Genomic DNA, 18,586 nt, shown 5'->3' with positions numbered 1-18,586 from the left:
CTTTGGATTCATCTGTTCCATCTTTGAAATCATTTACTGGTTCAAATCCTTCTACAACTAACTTGAATTCCTCTCACTGAACAATGAACCAGACTCCTGCATTTTTTTTTTTTTCTCGAGACAGGGTTTCTCTGTGTAGCTTTGGAGCCAGTCCTGGCACTTGCTCTGGAGACCAGGAACTCAGAGATCCGCCTGCTTCTGCCTCCTGAGTGCTGGGATTAAAGGCGTGCACCACCAACGCCTGGCCAGACTCCTGCATTTTTCTCCATGTTTTTTCTCCCTAACCTCAGGAATCTACATATAGCTAGTCCATTTGCCTGGGATATATTTTACCATTCTCCTTGCCCTCCTATTCTAGCTAACTTCTATTTGTTCATCACACTTCAAATGACCAATGACTACTGTGCTCCCAGAAAATCAGGTACATATCCCTAAACAAAGTTCATTACACTCAAGCTTAAGTACTTGCTCATTCCATTAAAATGCTACCCTGACAACAAGGGGATAGTCTAGTGGTGGTGGTGGTGGTGGTGGTGGTGGTGGTGGTGCACACCTTTAATTCAAGCACTGGAGGCAGAGGCAAGTGGATCTCTGTGAGTTCAAAGCCATCCTGATCTACTGAGGGCGTTCCCAGAGGGCCAAAGCTACACAAAGAAACCCTGTCTCAAAAAAACTAAAAAGAGAAATAGAGAGAGAGAGAGAGAGAGAGAGAGAGAGAGAGAGAGAGAAAGGATATATGCTATTTTCTGTATATTTAGTGCCAGGCATACTTTAAGCCATAAGAGGTCTCCTCAAAAAAGACTTGGAGTTAGCAAGACAGCTCAGTGGTTAAGAGGATTAGCTGCTCTTGCAGATGACCCAGGTTCAGTTCCCAACATCCACAATGGCTCAAAAATCTCTTTAACTCCAAGTCCAAGGAATCTGACCCCATCTTCTACCCTCCTCGGGCACCAGACTCTCATGTAGTACATATACATACTGCAAGCAAAATATTCATGCATAAAATAAACAAATCTAAAAATAAATAATGACTGATCACAAAACAGACTAACCAACCTACCCATGGTGCTTTAGTTCATACTCTAAATAGACGACCAATCAAGATGGAACCATGAAGTAGAAAATCTCAGTGAATCCTCATACATATTGATGATGTCCAACTCAAAGCAGCAAAACAATTTCTAATTCTATATTTACTAAATTCTACAGTGCCACATAGTGGTGAGTAAGGGAAGCACACGTTACAAAGGGACCTGTGAGCATCAAAGAGGCATTAGTGAATTAATTAGTTGGGAGACACTAGTTGGTAGATAGCATTCTCAGAATAAGCGGGAAGGTGCTAGGCACCATGGCTCAGCCCTATAAGCCCAGCATTTGAGAGACTGAGGTAGGAGGATTGTCACAAGTTAGAGACCAGTCTGGGCTACATAGTGAGTTCCAGGCCAGCCTTATATACAGTATGAGATCCTTCTTCATTAAGTAAATAGATAAATGTCTTGAAGCTGAGAAATGTCTATGCCTTGGCCCCAGCTTGTACAGAATTGCATGACCTAGGGAAGCCAGACTTACTGAGCTAGTCTGGCTCACTGTATCATTCTCAGGCACTTACATCACTGGGGCTCAGGCTGCCCAGACCATTCTCCTGCTCAGAATCCTTCCCAGACTCAGTGCCCTGGGATGACCGAGAATGAGATGGGTGAATCCAGATCTCCAGGCGCGTAGTGTCATCCCCAACGTGTCGGAAAGTAGACTTCTTTCCTTTACGCCAATGATCAGGGTTCAGTTCAAATTCCTCATGCTGTTTCTTTTCCATCTGTTCAGCCTGTACAACAGACACACAAGCTCAGACTCTCCTACGTCAGCTAACAAGAAAGCCCTCCATTATATGTTGTTGCCTAAAGATTATAAAAGCTAAAGACTCTGATACAGTACCAAAGTAACAGAAAACCATCTTTGTTGCCCTACAGCCATTATTAATTCTATGAACAAGATGCTGTGGAACAGGTACACTCAATAGGCCTGGCAAGCTCTCCTGAAGATCTATTTCCGTGTCCATTCTTTACAGGGGCCGACTCATAAATCAGTGAAGCAGAGTGAGACTATGTGAAGATGTCTTTTAGTGCATTCTTACTCACCTTTCGTTTAGTCTCTTCAAATAAACTCATGAGACTCTCCTTGGCAGTCAGGATAGGGTTACTGGCTGCTAAACTGCGCATATAATAATATACAGCATCAAGCTTCCTCCTCTGTGGAAAGAAGCCAGAGATACCCGGTCAATCAACTTTCTTTTTTCTTTCTTTCAAAAAAGTACTGATGACTGATGGGTGGTGGTGCATGCCTTTTGATCCCAGCACTTAGGAGGCAACGGCAGGTGGATCTCTTTGAGTTTGAGTCTAGTCTGCTGTATAGAGCAAGTTCCAGGACAGATGTGAGGCATATATCCTACCACTTAACAACAGCCCCAACCATTTTTAAAATTTTTACTTTGAGGTAGTCTCTCTAAGTTACTCACTCTGGTCTTGAACTTCTATAATCTAACTAGGCCTTGAACGTGTGATCCTCCTGTCTTGGTCCCTTGTACCACCTAGCCCATCTCAGCTTTCTTTCTGACACCAGTATACCACAGCTGGTATCTCTCCTGGCCTATCTCTCCAACTATAAGGAATTCCAGCAAGAAAATCAGAATGCAATACATTTGAAAAGCCAAGGTAATCAATCACATCAGAAAGTTTTTCTTGGCCAGCATGATTCTTTAATCTTATATGCACAGACACTCTAAGAACCAAATTATTTATATGGGAGAAAAATGAATAAAGAAATCCCTTAAAATATAGACAGCAGCAGGTGTGGTGATGCACACCTTTAATCCCAGCACTTGGGGGGCAGACGCAGGCAGATCTCTGTGAGTTCAAGGGCAGCCTGATCTACAGATTGAGTTCTAGGACAGCCAGCACTACACAAAGAAACACTGTGTTGAAAGAAAAAAAAAAACATCTTTTCTCAACAGCAAATAATCACTGTGCCATATTTAATATTCTATTTTATTTATTTCTTTTTAATTATGTATATACACAAGTGCTGTAGAAGGGTAATGGATACATGAGTGCAGCAAAGGGCAGAAAAAGGTGTCAGAACTTCTGGAACGAGAATGACAACAGGTCATAAACCACCAGATGTAGGTGCTGAGAACCAATCCTGATCTCCAAGAACAGCAAAATCTCTTAACATGAGATCAGCAGTTCTCAGCCTATACACCTCTAACCCTTTGGGGGATGAATGACCCTTTCACAGAGGTCACATATCAGATATCCTGCATATTAGTTACAATTCTTTCTTTCTTTTCTTTTTTTTTATTTTTCTTTTTCTTTTTTTCTTTTTTGGTTTTTCCAGACAGGGTTTCTCTGTGGCTTTGGAGCCTATCCTGGAACTAGCTCTTGTAGACCAGGCTGTTCTCGAACTCACAGAGATCCACCTGCCTCTGCCTCCCCAGTGCTGGGATTAAAGGCGTGAGCCACCAACGCCTGGCACATTACAATTCTTAACAGTAGCAAAATTACAGTTATGAAGTAGCAATGACATAATTTTATGGTTGGGGAGTCACAACATGAGGAATTGTATTACAGGGTCACAGCATTAAGAATGTTGAGTGTTACTGCTCTAGGCCAACTCTCCTGTCCCTGGGCCAAATGTATCATAATTTGCAGGGTTTTTTTTAAAGTTTAACACAAAATAATTGTGTATCTGACAATTAATGAAGTTTGCTTTAGGAAAGAAACCATATCATATATTTTACCACTTATAGAGCCCTGAAAAATTCACTGAATGATTGATTAGAAAAGACAGGAATATTGAAAAATGTTAACAGACAACAAAGATATGAGGAAGACAAAGGAAGAAAAAACTCAAAGGGAATATTAATATGGGTCTGAAGTCTGTGAAAGAAAAAAATAACAATTTAACCAGAATGGCAAAACCCATGGAGGAAATATGGCAAAGCTATTTGAGCAACAAGCAATCTGAAAAGGAAGTGAAGGACATGATTTCTTATCAACAGGATCAAGAAAAATCTATTTAGAAATAAATACTTATACTATTAGAAAAAAAAAAAGAAAAAGAAAAAAAGCAGCTGGGCAGTGGTGGCGCATGCCTTTAGTCCCAGCACTCAAGAAGCAGAGGCAGGTGTATCTCTGTGAGTTCAAGACCAGCCTGATCTACAAGAGCTAGTTCCAGGACAGGCTCCAAAGCTATATAGAGAAAAACCAAAAAAAAAAAAAAAAAAAAAAAAAAAAGGAAAGAAAAAAAAAAGTGCTAAACAAAATTAAAAACCTAAGTAAACAAAGATATATCTTTTTAGGACATTAGGAGATAAAAATAAAAGCACTTCCCAAAGAAACCTACAAGTTCATTACTTAATCAAAAAACCCAATGACTGCTGCAGTACAAATATAAAAAGTTAATCCTAAAACACATACAAACTTCTAAGGGACCTCACACAGCGAAAACAATCTTGAAAGAAAGAAGAGTTGGAAAGCTAACATTTTCCAGATTTTTTATCAGAAATCTACATTGGTATTGACAGTGTAAAGCAAACATGGACCAATGGAACAGAACTGACAGCTTACAAATAAACTCTTATATCAACTGGTTTTCTTTTCTTTCTTTTTTTTTTATTTGGTTTTATGACACAGGGTTTCTCCGTGTAACAGCCCTAGCTGTCCTGGAACTAGGTCTGTAGACCAGGCTGGCCTTGAACTCACAGAGATCCACCTGCCTCCCCAGTGCTGGGATTAAAGGCATGCACCACCACTGCTCGGCCATCAGTTGGTTTTCAACTTGTGTTAAAACCTTTATAATCTCAGTACCTGGGAAGGAAGATGAAAAGAATAAGGCATTCATCCTCAGTTAAATGGTGGGTTCCAGGCCAAATATACTTGAGGCCCTGTCTCAAATGCTGCCCTACCTAAAAAAAAAAAAATTACCACCACTCTAAGGAAGTATTATAGTGTCTTTAACAAATGGAAATATAGCTATACGGAAGAGCAAGGCATGGTGGTTCAGCCTTTAATCCCAGCATTGGGAGGCAGAGGCAGAGTCTGTGTGAGTTTGAAGCCACCCTGGTCTATAAATTGAGTTCCAGGTCAGCCAGAGCTACTCAGTGAGACTCTCTCACAAAAGATACGTGGGGAAAGAAACAAGATCTGAGGGGCTGGAGAGATGCCTCAGAGGTTAAGAACATTGACTGCTCTTCCAGAGGTACTGAGTTCAATTCCCAGCAACCACATGATGGCTCACAACTATCCGCAATGAGATCTGGTGCCCCCTTCTGGCCTGCAGGCATACATGCAGGCAGAATACTGTATATATAATAAATAAATAAGTAAATAAAATTAAAAAAAAAAAAAGAAACAAGATCTGAATGCTGAGGACTGGGTGACTTCCTTAAGGGAGGAAAGTAAAGGGGTCTTGTCTTCTTTCTAGAAAAGTAAACAAGGTATGATGCAGAGTAATAAGCTGTTTCTTAAATAAGTGGAGGTATAAACCAAGTGTGTGGGATTCCCTGACAACTCACATCAAAGTAAGGGAGTCAGGACCTGGAAAGATAACTCAGAGGATTAAGACACTTGCCACCTGTGTCCTAATAGCCTAAGTTTGAACCCCAGGATCCACATGGTGATAGGAGAGAACCCACTCCTTCAAGTTGTCATTATTTTCATATTCAGTGGCATTTACACACACATACACAAAATGGATGGACGGATGGATGGATGGAAGTAAAAAATAATAAAAGAGAAACAAAAGGAGTCTGAGGATAAAAGATGTTCTTTGGACTACAGGTATCAAAAGAAATCAATCTCAAGGAGTTGATACTATTAAAATGTATCTTAAGGGGCTGGAGATTGCTCATAAATTAAGACTACCAGATGCTCTTGTAGAGAACCCAAGTTTTGATTCCCAGCACCCACATGACAGCTCACAACAGTCTATAACTCAAGTCCCAGAGGATCTAACACCCTCTCTGTCCTCCAAGGGCACTGCACACACATAGTGCACAAAAACACAGGCAGGCAAAACACTAATATACATAAAATAGAAAATGAAAAATAAACCCTTTTTTTTGTTGTCTTGTTTTGTTTTTGTTTTTCAAGACAGGGTTTCTCTGTGTAGCTTTGTAGACCAGGCTGGCCTGGAACTCACAAAGATTTGCCTGCCTCTGCCTCCTGAGTACTGGGATTAAAGGCATGTGCCACGCTAGATATGATAGTATATGCCTTTCAGTCCAGTATCTGAGAGGAATGCAACTTCAAAGCCAGCCTGGCCTATAAAGTAAGACTGTTTAAAAATAAATCCAGAACTCACTTTAGTAGCACACATATTAAAATTGGAACAAAACAGAGAATATTAACATGGTCTCTGAACAAGAATGAAGCATCCCATATTTTTAAAAGTAACAGACAAGTAAGTATATAAATTCAGAGGCAGGTGAGAGGTTCAGTATGTACAGTGCTTGCTGCCAAAGCTTCTGTCCACTAAGTTCCATCCCTGAGACCTTCATAATAAGATAGAAGCAACTCTCAAAGGTGACAAATTTTGAAGTCTAGGCTATGTAGTAAAACAAAATCCTATCTCAAATAAAGGAAACTGACTAGAAAACAGTTCCCCTATCCATGGGATTTCTTACCGTATATACTGCCAGTAAAGCCAACTGGTTATAGGGGCGCCCATTCTTGGGAGCAATATGTTGGGCCTTCAGGTACCAACTAGAATAGAAAAACAGAATGAAATGCTCTTATCGACTCTTTCCCAATCCATCCTCCTAGCCCTTCTACTTAAGTCTTAGACTAGAAAGTTAACTAGATATAGACCTCAATTGGTAAAGCACAATTAAGGAATTAAGGACAACTTTAGGGCATTCCATATGGGAGGCAGCTCAAGTGGTCTGATGTCTTACAATGATTCACTTAATGTCACACAGGGAAGAGAAATAAAGAGCTGAGAGCTGTACCTGCGTGCCTTCCCATAGTTTGCTGTATCATTGGCTTGCTCCCGATACCTAGAGATATCTCCTTGGCAAATCATACAGCGTTGAGCACTGATCAAGGCATATTTTACCTACAGAATAGACAACCCAAGAAACACAATTCAGTACTAGAAGAAATGGGTGGGATCTTAACAACAGAAAACCACCACCAACATGATACAAAATGTAGTGAGAAAACACAGCAGTCAAGTGGGAGTGGTGACTCTTGCTCTGAGTCCTACACAAATGGAAAAATGCATTCTGAAACTAACAGTCAAGGAATCTGTGTGATCTCAAGGAAGCCTTTGGGAATGCCTGGAACTAGATTTCTTCATCTGCATTTAATACATATTCAGGGGCTGGAGAGACAGTTCAGTTCTTAAGAGCACCTGTTGTTCTTGCAAAAGACCAGGGTTCACTTCCCAGCACCCACATGATGGCTCACAATTGCCATCTGTAACTGCAGTTCCAGGCAATCTGATACTGTCTCCTGACCTCCCTGAACATCAGGCACACACAGGCATACATGCAGGCAAAACACTCATACACATAAAATAAATGTCTAAAACCAAAATTTTAAAACACATATCCTAGGGACTGCAGAGTTGGATCATAGGTAAAGTGCTTGCTGTACAAGCATAAGGACCTGCATTTAGATCTCCAGCACTCGTGTAAAAGCTGAGCCTGGCCTCATGCACCTGTAGGTGGGGAAGGAGACTCAGAGGATTATTAGGATTTTTGCCTGACAGTCTAGCCAAAGTGGTGAGCTCTACATTCAGTAACATACCCTAACATAAAAAAAAAAAATTAAACCAAATCAAAACAAAAATATCACCCCCACCAGGCATGGGGGCACACATCTATATTCCTCGAGTTTAGAGACTAACACAGGCAGATCTTGATTTCAAGGCCAGCCAATACTACACAATGAATTCTAGGACCCCAGGGTATCTGACCTATACATGAGATTCTGTCTCCAAAACAACAATAAATAAAAATGTTCAGACAGGACACATGCCTTTTTTTGTTTGTTTGTAGCCCTAGCTGTCCTGGAACTCAAGAAATCCACCTGCCTCTGCCACTCAGGTCCTGGGACTAAAGGTGTCCACAACACCCTCAACCAGTGGCCAGACAAGGCACACACCTTTAATCACAGCACTTGAAAGGCAGAGAACAGATATAATGAGTTCTATAAAGTGAGTTCTAGGCCAGATAGGGTTTTTGTTTGTTTGTTTGTTTTGTTTTTTGGTTTTTCGAGACAGGTTTTTTTTTGTGGCTTTGGAGGCTGTCCTGGAACTAGCTCTTGTAGACCAGGCTAGTCTCAAACTCACAGAGATCTGCCTGCCTCTGCCTCCCAAGTGCTGGGATTAAAGGCATGCGCCACCACTGCCCAGCCCCAGCTAGGGTTATTTAACAAAACTATTTCAATAAAACCAAAAATGCAATAAAGTCTAAATCAAAGTTTATCTTGACCTTAAATTTCTACCTATCCTCTCTCCTTGCCTCCCAAACATGATTCTTTTAAGTAATAATCTACACTATGCCTTACCTACCTCTCAACATAACCTAGCTTCTATCCTTTCAACCAAAATAACTCCTAGCTACAGGCAGTACTCTAGCTACTGCCCAGCCTGCTGCCCCTTTACAATCTACTCAATAATTAACTTTTCCTATTCTGATTTAAAAAACAAAGTTCTTTTTTTATCTTTTAAAGATTTTATTTATTTATTATGTATACAACATTCTGCTTCCGTGCATATCTGCACACCAGAAGAGGGCACCAGATCTCATTATGGATGGTTGTGAGCCACCATGTGGTTGCTGGGAAGTGAACTCAGGACCTCTGGAAGAGCAGTCGGCGCTCTTAACCTCTGAGCCATCTCTCCAGCCCAAAAAACAAAGTTCTTGATAAGGTCATTCAATCTAATGGACATTTTGTGTGTGTGTGTGTGTGTGTGTGTGTGTGTGTGTGTGTGTGTGTGTGTATACGCGCGCGCGTGTGCGTGCACGCACGCATGCGTGTGCACTCGCAAAGGCATGTACTTGCAGGTCTTGGTGCATGTCTGAAGGATAGAGAACAACTTCCCCAGAATCAGCTTTGCTTCTACCATATAGGTCACAGGGTTCAAACTCACGTCTTCAGGCTTGCTTTTACCCATCTTGCCATCCTCAAAAGGCATATTTTTAATATAATCTTGACATTTGAAAATGAAAACTATAACAGTTGACAATGTTACCCACCCTTAGCTTTCAATCTGATCAACTTTTCTGACCAGCCTTAATCAATATCCCAACTTCTGTTTCAACTACCACTGAGATGGCTCAGTGGTTAGGAGCACTGACTGGGCTTCCAGAGGACCTGGATTCAATTCTCAGCACATGGCAGCTCACAACTGTCTGTAACTCCAAGATCTGACATCCTCACATAGACATACACGCAGGCAAAACATCAATGCAAATAAAATAAAACTTAAAAAAAACAAAAAACAAAAAAACTACCACCTACACACTAATGACTCAATCTCTCCTAAATTCTAAACAGATAAAAATACTTGCTTGGGGCTGGAGAGATGGCTCAGTGGTTAAGAACACTGCCTGTTCTTCCAAAGGTCCTGAGTTCAATTCCCAGCAACCACATGGTGGCTTACAACCACCTTGAATGAGATCCAGTGCCCTCTGCTGGCATGCTGGCAGAAGACTGTATAGATTGTATACGTAATAAATAAAATAAAATCTAAAAAAAAAATACTACCTTGTAAGCCTAATGTAATAACACACACCAGTACCCCAGCACTTGCCACATATCAAGTTAAGGACTAGTGTGGGCTACATAAGAACCTACTTGAAAAAAATTCATTTTCAAGTTCATTCTAGACATCTCACCCAAATCTATCTAATCCTAGCAAGGCATGACGGCTTATACCTTTTAGCACTATTGGTTTGTAGAGGAAGGAAGATAAGGAGTTCAGGACTAGTCTTGGCTATAAGACCATGTCTGGAGCTGGAGAAATGGCTCAGAGATTAAGAGCACTGGCAGCTCATCCAGAGGTCCTGAGTTCAATTCCCAGCAACCACATGGTGGCTTACAACCATCTATAATGAGATCTGGTGTCCTCTTCTGCCGTGCAGAAATATATCTAATACAGACTCAGTTTCAAAAAAGTCTCTGTTTCTTTCTGTGTACACATGTATATAAAATCCTAAAAACCTGCAGTTTTCTTTATGGCCATTCCTCTAGGCTATAAACTAGCAGATAACCTTCACACCACATCACAAGGACTAGCAATTCATTTCTACTTCCTTTTTTTGTTTGTTTGTTTGGTTTTTGTTTTCTGGTTTTGGAAATAGGATCTCATATAACCCAGTCAAGCCTCAAACTTGCTATGTAGATAAGGCTAACCTTGCACATCTAAAGACCCTCCTTCCTCCCCCTCTCCCAAGTGCTGGGACTATAGGTGTACACATGAGTTTATGTGGTACTAGAGTTAGAACCCAGAACTTCATGCATGCTAGGCAGGCAATCTACCAACTGAGCTACATCCCTGGGCCTTTTTTCTTTTGAGACAAGGTCTGACTATGTACCACTGACTAGCTTTGAACCTGAAGCAATTCTGCTACCTCAGCCTCCCAAATGCTGGGGTTATAAACACAAACCAGCACACCTGGTTTTCTAATCTATCTTTTCATTTCCACCTCCACTAAATCTCTCTTTACCTCAGTCCATGCCTCTAACCTGACTCCCCTATATCCACCCTTGCTTATCACCTATCAAATCAACAATTTATCAAAATGACTGATTTTTTAACAACAAATCCATTATGTTTTCTGAAAAGCAATCAATGATTCCTCAATTAATTATTAATAATTAAAGAATAAATTCCAAATCTTTAGCATGGCACCTAAAGGTTTAAGATCTGTTGTTTCCTACTTCCTTAGCTTTATCCACTGAAATAACCCCAACTCCATATTACCAACACCAAAAGAATGAACTTCTTGTAGTTTCCCAATACCTGGTTCTTTCTCACTGTGCCCTGTATCTAACTAGTCCTCCCACCCTTCAAACTCCTACTTATCTTTCCAGACTCAGCTTAGCTAGGAATAGACCATTGTGGTACAGTTATTGCCCAGCAATTAATGAAGCCAATTTTGATCCTCAGAACCATTTTCAAAAGTCTCTGAAAAGTTTTCCTGGAGTCCACTGAGCCTAACTTCAATTACTTCCCTCCATGTCCCTTTACTTATTCCGTACTTACTATAATGCTTATTTTCCTTTTCTTTGTGTGCTTTGTTTTTCCATTTTGTTCTGTGTGATGTGCAGCTAGATATGCACGGTGTGTGTGTGTGTGTGTGTGTGTGTGTGTGTGTTGTATATGTAGAAGCCCAAGGAGGATGCTATGAACCATCCAATTGCTTTTTTATTTTTTAACCTTTTAAAAATTTGTGTGACTGAGTGTTTTGTCTGCATGTATTTATGTCCATCACTTGCATGCCTGGTACTAAATCTAAAGAAGGCATTGAATCCCCTGGAATTGGAGTTACAGATGGTTATGAGCAGTCGTGTGGATACTGGGAACCAAACCCAGGTCTTCTGCAAGAGCAGTAAGTGCTCTTAAAAACTGAGTCATCTCTCCAGCCTCCTTGTTTTCTTTTGAGACACTATCTCACTTTGTAGTTCAGATTGTCCTAGAACTCACTATGCCGTCCAGATTGGCTTCAAAATCTTGGCAATCCTCTTGGCTTCATTTTCCCAAGTGTTGGGATTACAAGTGTGAAGTTCATCATAATGTTTATAATGTTACAATTTGTCTTACTTTTGTTTTGGGAACAGAATTTTATATAGCTCAGACTTCCTTAGAACTCAGTATGTAGCAAGGCCGGCCTTGAATTCCTGATCCAGGATTACTAGCACATACCACAATGTTCCACTTATCATAGTTTCACCTATCTGTTCCCCTACTATACTGGATATTTCACTATGATATACTCAACACCCTACATGTTGCCTAAGCCTTAACTAGTACTAGATAAATGCTTATTAAATAGATAAATAAATTTTTGTTTGTTTGAGAAAGGATCTTTGCAGTCCTCAATGGCCTGGAACTCACTATGTAAACCAGGCTGGCCCTGAACTCACAGGGATCTGCCTCTGCCTCCTAAGTACTGGATTAAAGGTGTGCATCACTTCACCAGGCCTAGGTGAATAAATTTAAACTAAAAAAAGAAACTGGCTTACTGTCTTTCGTAAAGGCTTGCTTCGAATGGCAAGCCCGTCCATGTAGTCCTCCAGTTTGAACTTGTAAGTAACCTGTAGTTTCTGAAGCAAACTATCAAAGAAGTCACTACCCTATAAAAAAAAAGAAAGAAAGAAATATTTGCATCAATCAGGTTTTTTTTTCCAATGTATTTGCCAGATACTGGGGCAAATGACCCTTTTACAATTCTATCAATATCCAGACATCTGATATAAAAGGAGCTACACACTAAGTAATTAGAGGCCATCAAGTAAACACCAGTTTATAGTATAAGCCTCTGATGTTTTAAAGACACGGTCCATTTACCCACCCCTCCCTACTTCATTTCTCTCATTTTTTTTCCCATCTCCCTGTCATTCAGAAAGCTTTCAAGCTCAAAAGTAGCTCCAGGACTAGAAATGTAGCTCAGTAGTAGAACTCTTGCCATTCACGAGGCCCTGAGTTCAATCCCCAGCATTAAAAAGAAAAAAGGAAAAAGAAAAAAGAAAAAAAGAGGGAGCTCCAACTGTCAGTAAGTATAGTCCAAAAAAAGTACTACAGAAAGGTAGACCAAGTCAAAATGCAAGAAAAAGACACAAGAGTTTTAGCAATATTTTGTTCTAAAACATTTCAGGTAGAAAACACAAACAAACTAAAAAATGCTGCAGACTTTATCCTGATGACCAAAAAAATACAATATTTACCTCATCCAAAAGCTCCAAGAGTCTGTTCCGAATCTGTTCTGGGTTCTCAATATTTGGATCCTTGAGAAGCTGCCTGAATTTCTCAATCACCTGATAGAAGGCATTCTTCCACAGGATCTGATCTACATTCTGATTGTCAGAGAATTCAATATCTAATAGAATACAGCGCTCATACAGCTGCAGTAATTCAGTTCTGGAATAAAATACATGCAGTGTCTAGCTCCAATACATCACAAGGAAGGCTAGACCCAAGATATGAACTTCCTGCAAACCAGCCACCTCCCTCCTGACAAGAAATTTGACATGTGACCAGGTATCCTACTCATACGGTTCTATTCTGTACAATAGAATGCCATTCCAAAGACATTTACACCTAGGAAAATAGCATATTCCCATATGTGCACACCTACACTGAAGAGCTGAAATAAGTTCTTTAGTGCATGCTGGAAATTGGCATTCTGGAAATCCTATATTCCCTTAAAGACATGTTTTTTCCCCTTAAAGTCAAAAGCATACTTATTTCTAAGACTAGAATTAAAACTTATTTTCCCAACTACCTGTTCCTTATAAAAATCAGTGTAAAGGGGCTTAAAGTATGGCTCAGTGGTAGGGCACTTATTCTAAGATTCACCAGGCTCTGGGCTTGATATCCATACCCAAGTGGGGCTGGGAGGGGCAGAGATCCCTGTGAAAGGGAGGTAACACTCGGTGGCTTACCTAAGAAGTCTCTACCTTCCTCAGCCACAGGAACCTTACTGTTGTCTATTTCCCTCTAAGCAAGATAGTAGGAAAACACACAAAATACCTGAGCTGAGCCATCTTCTCCATGCCCTCAGTACTGATGCGGTCCCTGGAAAGCAGGTTGCTAAGCTGCAATTCCTGGTTGTCAGCCACTCGGAGAAGCCTATGTAGCTCCTGTTGCTGCATGTTCCGCATGTGCTGCTCTATCTCTTCAGGACTCATGGTGCTGGCAGGGAGAGGACTACATACATACTGTCCTGAGGGGGCAGGATAGCCTGGGTAATAAGGCCCTGGATACATACCATTTGCAGGGCCCACTGGGTACTGCATAGGACTATAGCCTGTATAGGGATACTGAGAGGTAGGGCCTGGTGTCCGAGGGTAATAATAGGGGTTGTCAGAGTTTTGAAATTTATAGTAAGATGCTTGGGCCTGACGTGAATCACCCCAAGATGTAGGGCTGATTTCATCATCAGTGTCCAAGAAATGTAGCTGGGGTGTCTGGCTTTTCAGAGCAGGCTTCTGATCAGGATTGTTTGGGTCCCATAGTCGGCGCGTAGTGCCTCCACGTCCCCAATTCCGAGATCCCTTGCTACCAGATCCAAATAAAAGTCGAGGTCCCAAAGGTGTAGACTCTGGAGAACCCGATGAACTGACAGATAGGGCAGTATGGGCAGGCAGAATCAGAATGCCACGACCACGACTTCGAAGTTCTTGTTTCGGATTTTTGAACTCCTGCTTCTCAGAGCCCTTGCCCCCACTGCTTGGGCCTTTGTCAGACTTTATTTTCTCCACATTCTCCCTGGCTGATCTCACCATGGGGGAATCTTTACTCATGGTTTCTGCATCAAAAGTGACTCGAAGGGTGCCTCGGTTTTCTTTACCATTGCTTTTCTGTTCACCCTCGCCTCGGCCAGACCAATTTCTTTCTAAATGCTTCTTCCTTTCTGAGCTCCTCCTGGACCCTAATCCATCAGGCTCATCAACTCTGTCCTCATCTAAGGAATCAGTTGAAGACATAGATACCTGCTTCTTCAGTCGTGGCCTCTCCTTGGTCCGATCCTGGCGCCGCCGGCGACATCCATTATCAGTCAAGCCAGCTCCCTCAGCACTGTTGTTGCTACCAGCTGAGCTGGTACTGCAAGTGCGGTAGCGGTTCCTTCGTTTGTCTGATCGGGAGTACCGCTTTACAGAACCAGGTTTCCCTTGGACAGAGTCATCATTCACCTTCTTTGTCCCCTCCCCCTTTTCAATCTTTTTTCCCTTTTCTCCCTTGGCAGTTCTTACTCGGTCATTAGTTTGGTTCTTTTCTGCCTCAGTTTTGTCTGGTTTATTCACAACTTCTTCTTTAACAGCTTTTCCCTTACACTCATCCTCCTCAATCCTCAATTGTTCCACTTGATTGAGGATTTCTTCCTCATCTGCCCTGCTAGCTGACTCTTTGGTTATGGTCTGCAAACGCCTCCCAGGCTGATAGATCTGCAGGTCAGGTTTCTTTATTCTCTTAATGATTCGTAGACTCCGGTCCTCTAGTCCAACAGTCTTTGAGAAAGTCTCCTGTGCTTGACGATTTTCTGGATCTGTAGGACCATTTTGCTGTTGGCTGTCCAATTCCTTGCAAACTTTAATAAGCTGTGAATCATTCCCAACAGAAGAATCTCTGTCATTTACAATCTCATCCTTAAATTCCTCACTCCCAGGAGCCTCCTTAGTTTTAGGTCTGTTCCTTAGTCGAGAAAGTCCGGGCTTATAGATTTCCAAATCTGGGCGCCTATTATCTTTGCGCTGCCTGGGTTCCTTTAATTCCTTCATGTTTTCTAGTATTGTTGATAGGAGGAAACAACACAAAAGAAAAGAATAATGGAGAAGAGAAGGAAGAAAAGTTGTCATTCTAGTTACATAACCACCACCACAACAAAAATAAGCAAGAATTACATATCCAAATACTAGCACTGGTGGGCAGGGAAGAATGTTTCTACAAAGGCAGAAATTTGGAGTTATGTGTTCAGTAACCAGTGAGGCTAAGAATTTAACTGTGTTATAGTTACATGCACTTGAGTTATGGAAATGGAGGGGTAATATTCTCTTGACCTATCCAAGTCATACTCATATTCTGATCTCAAACTACTTCATTATATCAGAATCAAGGATCTTGAATATATTCAGACATTAAACTATCCTGTCTATGTAGCCTATTAGTCAACTCTTTTCCTTTCTTTCTTTCTTTTTTTTTTTTTTTTTTTTTCTCTTTTTTGGAGTCAGAGTCTCACTATACAGCCCAGAAAGATATCAAAGTCACAGTCCTGCCTTGGCCATCCAAGTTCTGGGACTGCACAAGTGTATAATCACACCTGGTTTAGTCTTTCCTCCTGTCTGCAACATTTTTCTAGGCTAGCTAAATTCTTTTACCATATTAGGAAGGGGGCAGGGAATATAGCTCAGTAGTACAGCATTTGCCTAGCATACAGGAGGCCACTAGAGGCAATCCTCAGCATTGCATAAACATATTTACTGGTATATATTTATCATATATTACATCATATATTTACTTACTATATTACATATGTAAACATACATTTATACACACATTTGAGGGGGTATGTATAACAACCCAGTCTTAGATATCTCTGGGAAAATATCTGCAACTACAGTGTGTGAACTTGACCAGGGCAAATCTACAACTTTAGGATACCAATCCCCAATCACATACCTCCTACTGAAGCAAGCAAGAAGCAGTTCCCTTTATAATCTTCAACTCCACTCATCCTCACCAACTCTTTAACAACAACCAGCAGAATCATTTCAAGAAAATACTGCCTAGAATACTGAGACTAACTGCTACTATGATGATAGAATATAAGGGGAAAAAAGTTCCATTAGAGGAGCTTTTCCTAGGCACCAACGGAAGGATTGTGACATGCTCTCAAAACACCAAAGGACTAAGGGACTCAAGAATACTAGAGCCCAGTCAAATTCATGCCTACAAATCCTAGCACTTGGGAAGTGACAGCAAGATCTGGAGTTTAAGGCCATCCTCAGCTACAGAGAGTTAGAGATCTGCTTGGGCTATATGAGATCCTGACTCAAAAAACAAAGGAAAAGAACAAGAGTAGAGGAGTTTATAAACCACTTTCCAAAGTCCATGAACTTACTAAATGGTAAACAGGGTTGTTTTGTTAAGTATCTGTTGCTTAGAGTGGAGAAACTACTACAAATAATTAATACATGTTTAATAAGAAAGTTAGAGGAAGCCAGGCGTTGGTGGTGCACGCCTTTAATCCCAGCACTGGGAGGCAGAGGCAGGCGGCTCTCCGTGAGTTCAAGGCCAGCCTGGTCTACAGAGTGAGTGCCAGGATAGGCTCCAAAGCTACACAGAGAAACCCTGTCTCGAAAAAAAAAAAAAAAAAAAAGAAAGAAAGAAAGAAAGAAAGTTAGAGGAAATGCTCAAGTTATACAAAATCCCAGTACCTAATTATAATATAAACACAAACAAGCTGACAAGCTGAAAGCAGGTATTTATTCTCCAACATCTACACCTACACCTACACCTACACACACACACACACACACACACACACACACACACGCATGCACGCTTGTTAGTTGGGGGCGAGGGGGAGGGAAAGGGAAATGAAGTGAAACTGAAATTTTAGATAATGCGTTGGAAGTTGGGTGTGGTGGCACATGCCTGTAATTCCAGCACTCTGGAGGCAGACAGGAGAAGCATCAAGGCCAGGCTGGGTTACACAGTAAGTTCAAGGCCAATCTTGGCTACAAGGTGAGAGTTCTGTCTCAAACAAAAGTTGGCAAAAGTTTAGCCTCTCCACCAAATACGAACCAAGATAAAGCCGTTTAATCTCAGCACCCTCGGTAAACTTTTAAACTTAGTTTAGGGGCGGAGTCAGGGGAGGTGGTGACTACTATTTTCCAGAGCAGTGAGAGAAAACAGCCTGGCTAATCCAATTCAGTTGGCCAGTGAAAACTAACCTCTCAGATTCTAGCCACAATCCTAGAGAAGGCACCTACTCTAACAGTCATCCTAAACAATACTGACTAATGAAGGGAAAGTGAGGCACTAAAACGTTTCTCAAGCTTTTCTGATGCGTAGGGAGGCTGGCAGACTAAGCATCCTCTCTGCCCACAACTGCTCCCATACACGCCAAGACCAAAACAAAACAGTCCGCTCCCTGCGGTCCTGGATTCCTCCACTGGCGTACCATTGGAAGCCTGCCTTGGGGGGGAAAGTTGAGCAAGGGAAGTCCCAGCCTGTTAAGACTGTCTCCCCAGCTCCTCCTCTCCGACGCGAAACGGAGGACTACGGAAGGTACACAGACGATTCTTTAGGGAGCGGTATGTTCCGGGGCCTCTACCGGACCCCGGCACCCACTCCAGTTCGTGTCTTCTCACGACTGAATCCAGGCGCCGGCGAGAGAGCGCTGGGGCAAGAGGGTACAACCACGGCCGCCGTCGCGGTGAGCAAGAAGGCGGTGGCAGTAACTCGCGCTGAGCTCTACCCCAAGGGCCCGAGTGAGCGGAGGACCAGCCCGGCAGTGTCCCGGCGGCCGCCTGAGGCCCGGGGTCGCCCTGTTGGGGGAAGGGGCGGGGGCTCGGAGCGCCACGGACGGGGCGGGGAGGAGGCAGAGGAGAAGGAGGCGGGGCGGGCAGGCCCGGCCCAGCAGCTGGGCGGCGCAACTCACCTCTGCTCCCGGCCTGCGGAGCCAGAGTGGCCAGGATCCCTCGCAGCTCGGACGCGGAGATCCGCACACGCTCCAACCCCTCCGCCATCTTCACGGCGGCTGCTACAGCTGCTGCGACTCTACCACCGCCGCGCGCAGCCAGGAAACCACGACGGACGGGCGGCGCGCGCTCACCCACTCCCACCCTTTTCCCCG

The 18,586-nt window shown here is 42.3% G+C and overlaps 1 protein-coding gene and 1 pseudogene across 5 annotated transcripts in view; one reads left to right on the top strand and one right to left on the bottom strand.

The window, feature by feature from the left end:
* Positions 1-18,562, bottom strand: part of Smg6 (SMG6 nonsense mediated mRNA decay factor) — a 231,825-nt gene extending 213,263 nt beyond the window's left edge. Inside the window, exons 1-8 of one of the 5 annotated variants that reach the window (XR_004770736.1) lie at positions 16,405-16,973; positions 13,759-15,511; positions 12,954-13,146; positions 12,252-12,362; positions 7,004-7,110; positions 6,680-6,758; positions 2,136-2,246; positions 1,610-1,822 (exon numbers count right to left, since the gene is read on the bottom strand). Coding sequence is in view for 4 of the 5 variants with exons in the window: in XM_027426762.2 (XP_027282563.1) it covers positions 1,610-1,822; positions 2,136-2,246; positions 6,680-6,758; positions 7,004-7,110; positions 12,252-12,362; positions 12,954-13,146; positions 13,759-15,511; positions 16,405-16,495 (2,658 nt within the window). In the remaining variant the exon portion in view is untranslated. Of the gene's footprint in view, positions 1-1,609; positions 1,823-2,135; positions 2,247-6,679; positions 6,759-7,003; positions 7,111-12,251; positions 12,363-12,953; positions 13,147-13,758; positions 15,512-16,404; positions 17,026-17,911; positions 18,276-18,391 lie in introns of those variants that run through there. The other 4 variants (XM_027426761.2, XM_027426763.2, XM_027426762.2 and 1 more) reach the window with 4 other exon arrangements.
* LOC113836873 lies at positions 6,350-6,441 on the top strand (annotated as a pseudogene).
* Positions 18,563-18,586: the final 24 nt, after the last annotated feature.

The sequence above is a fragment of the Cricetulus griseus genome, chromosome 7 (genome assembly GCF_003668045.3).
Source record: "Cricetulus griseus strain 17A/GY chromosome 7, alternate assembly CriGri-PICRH-1.0, whole genome shotgun sequence".
In the NCBI taxonomy this organism is placed as follows: Eukaryota; Metazoa; Chordata; class Mammalia; order Rodentia; family Cricetidae; genus Cricetulus; species Cricetulus griseus.
This window is presented reverse-complemented; position numbering and strand designations above follow the sequence as displayed.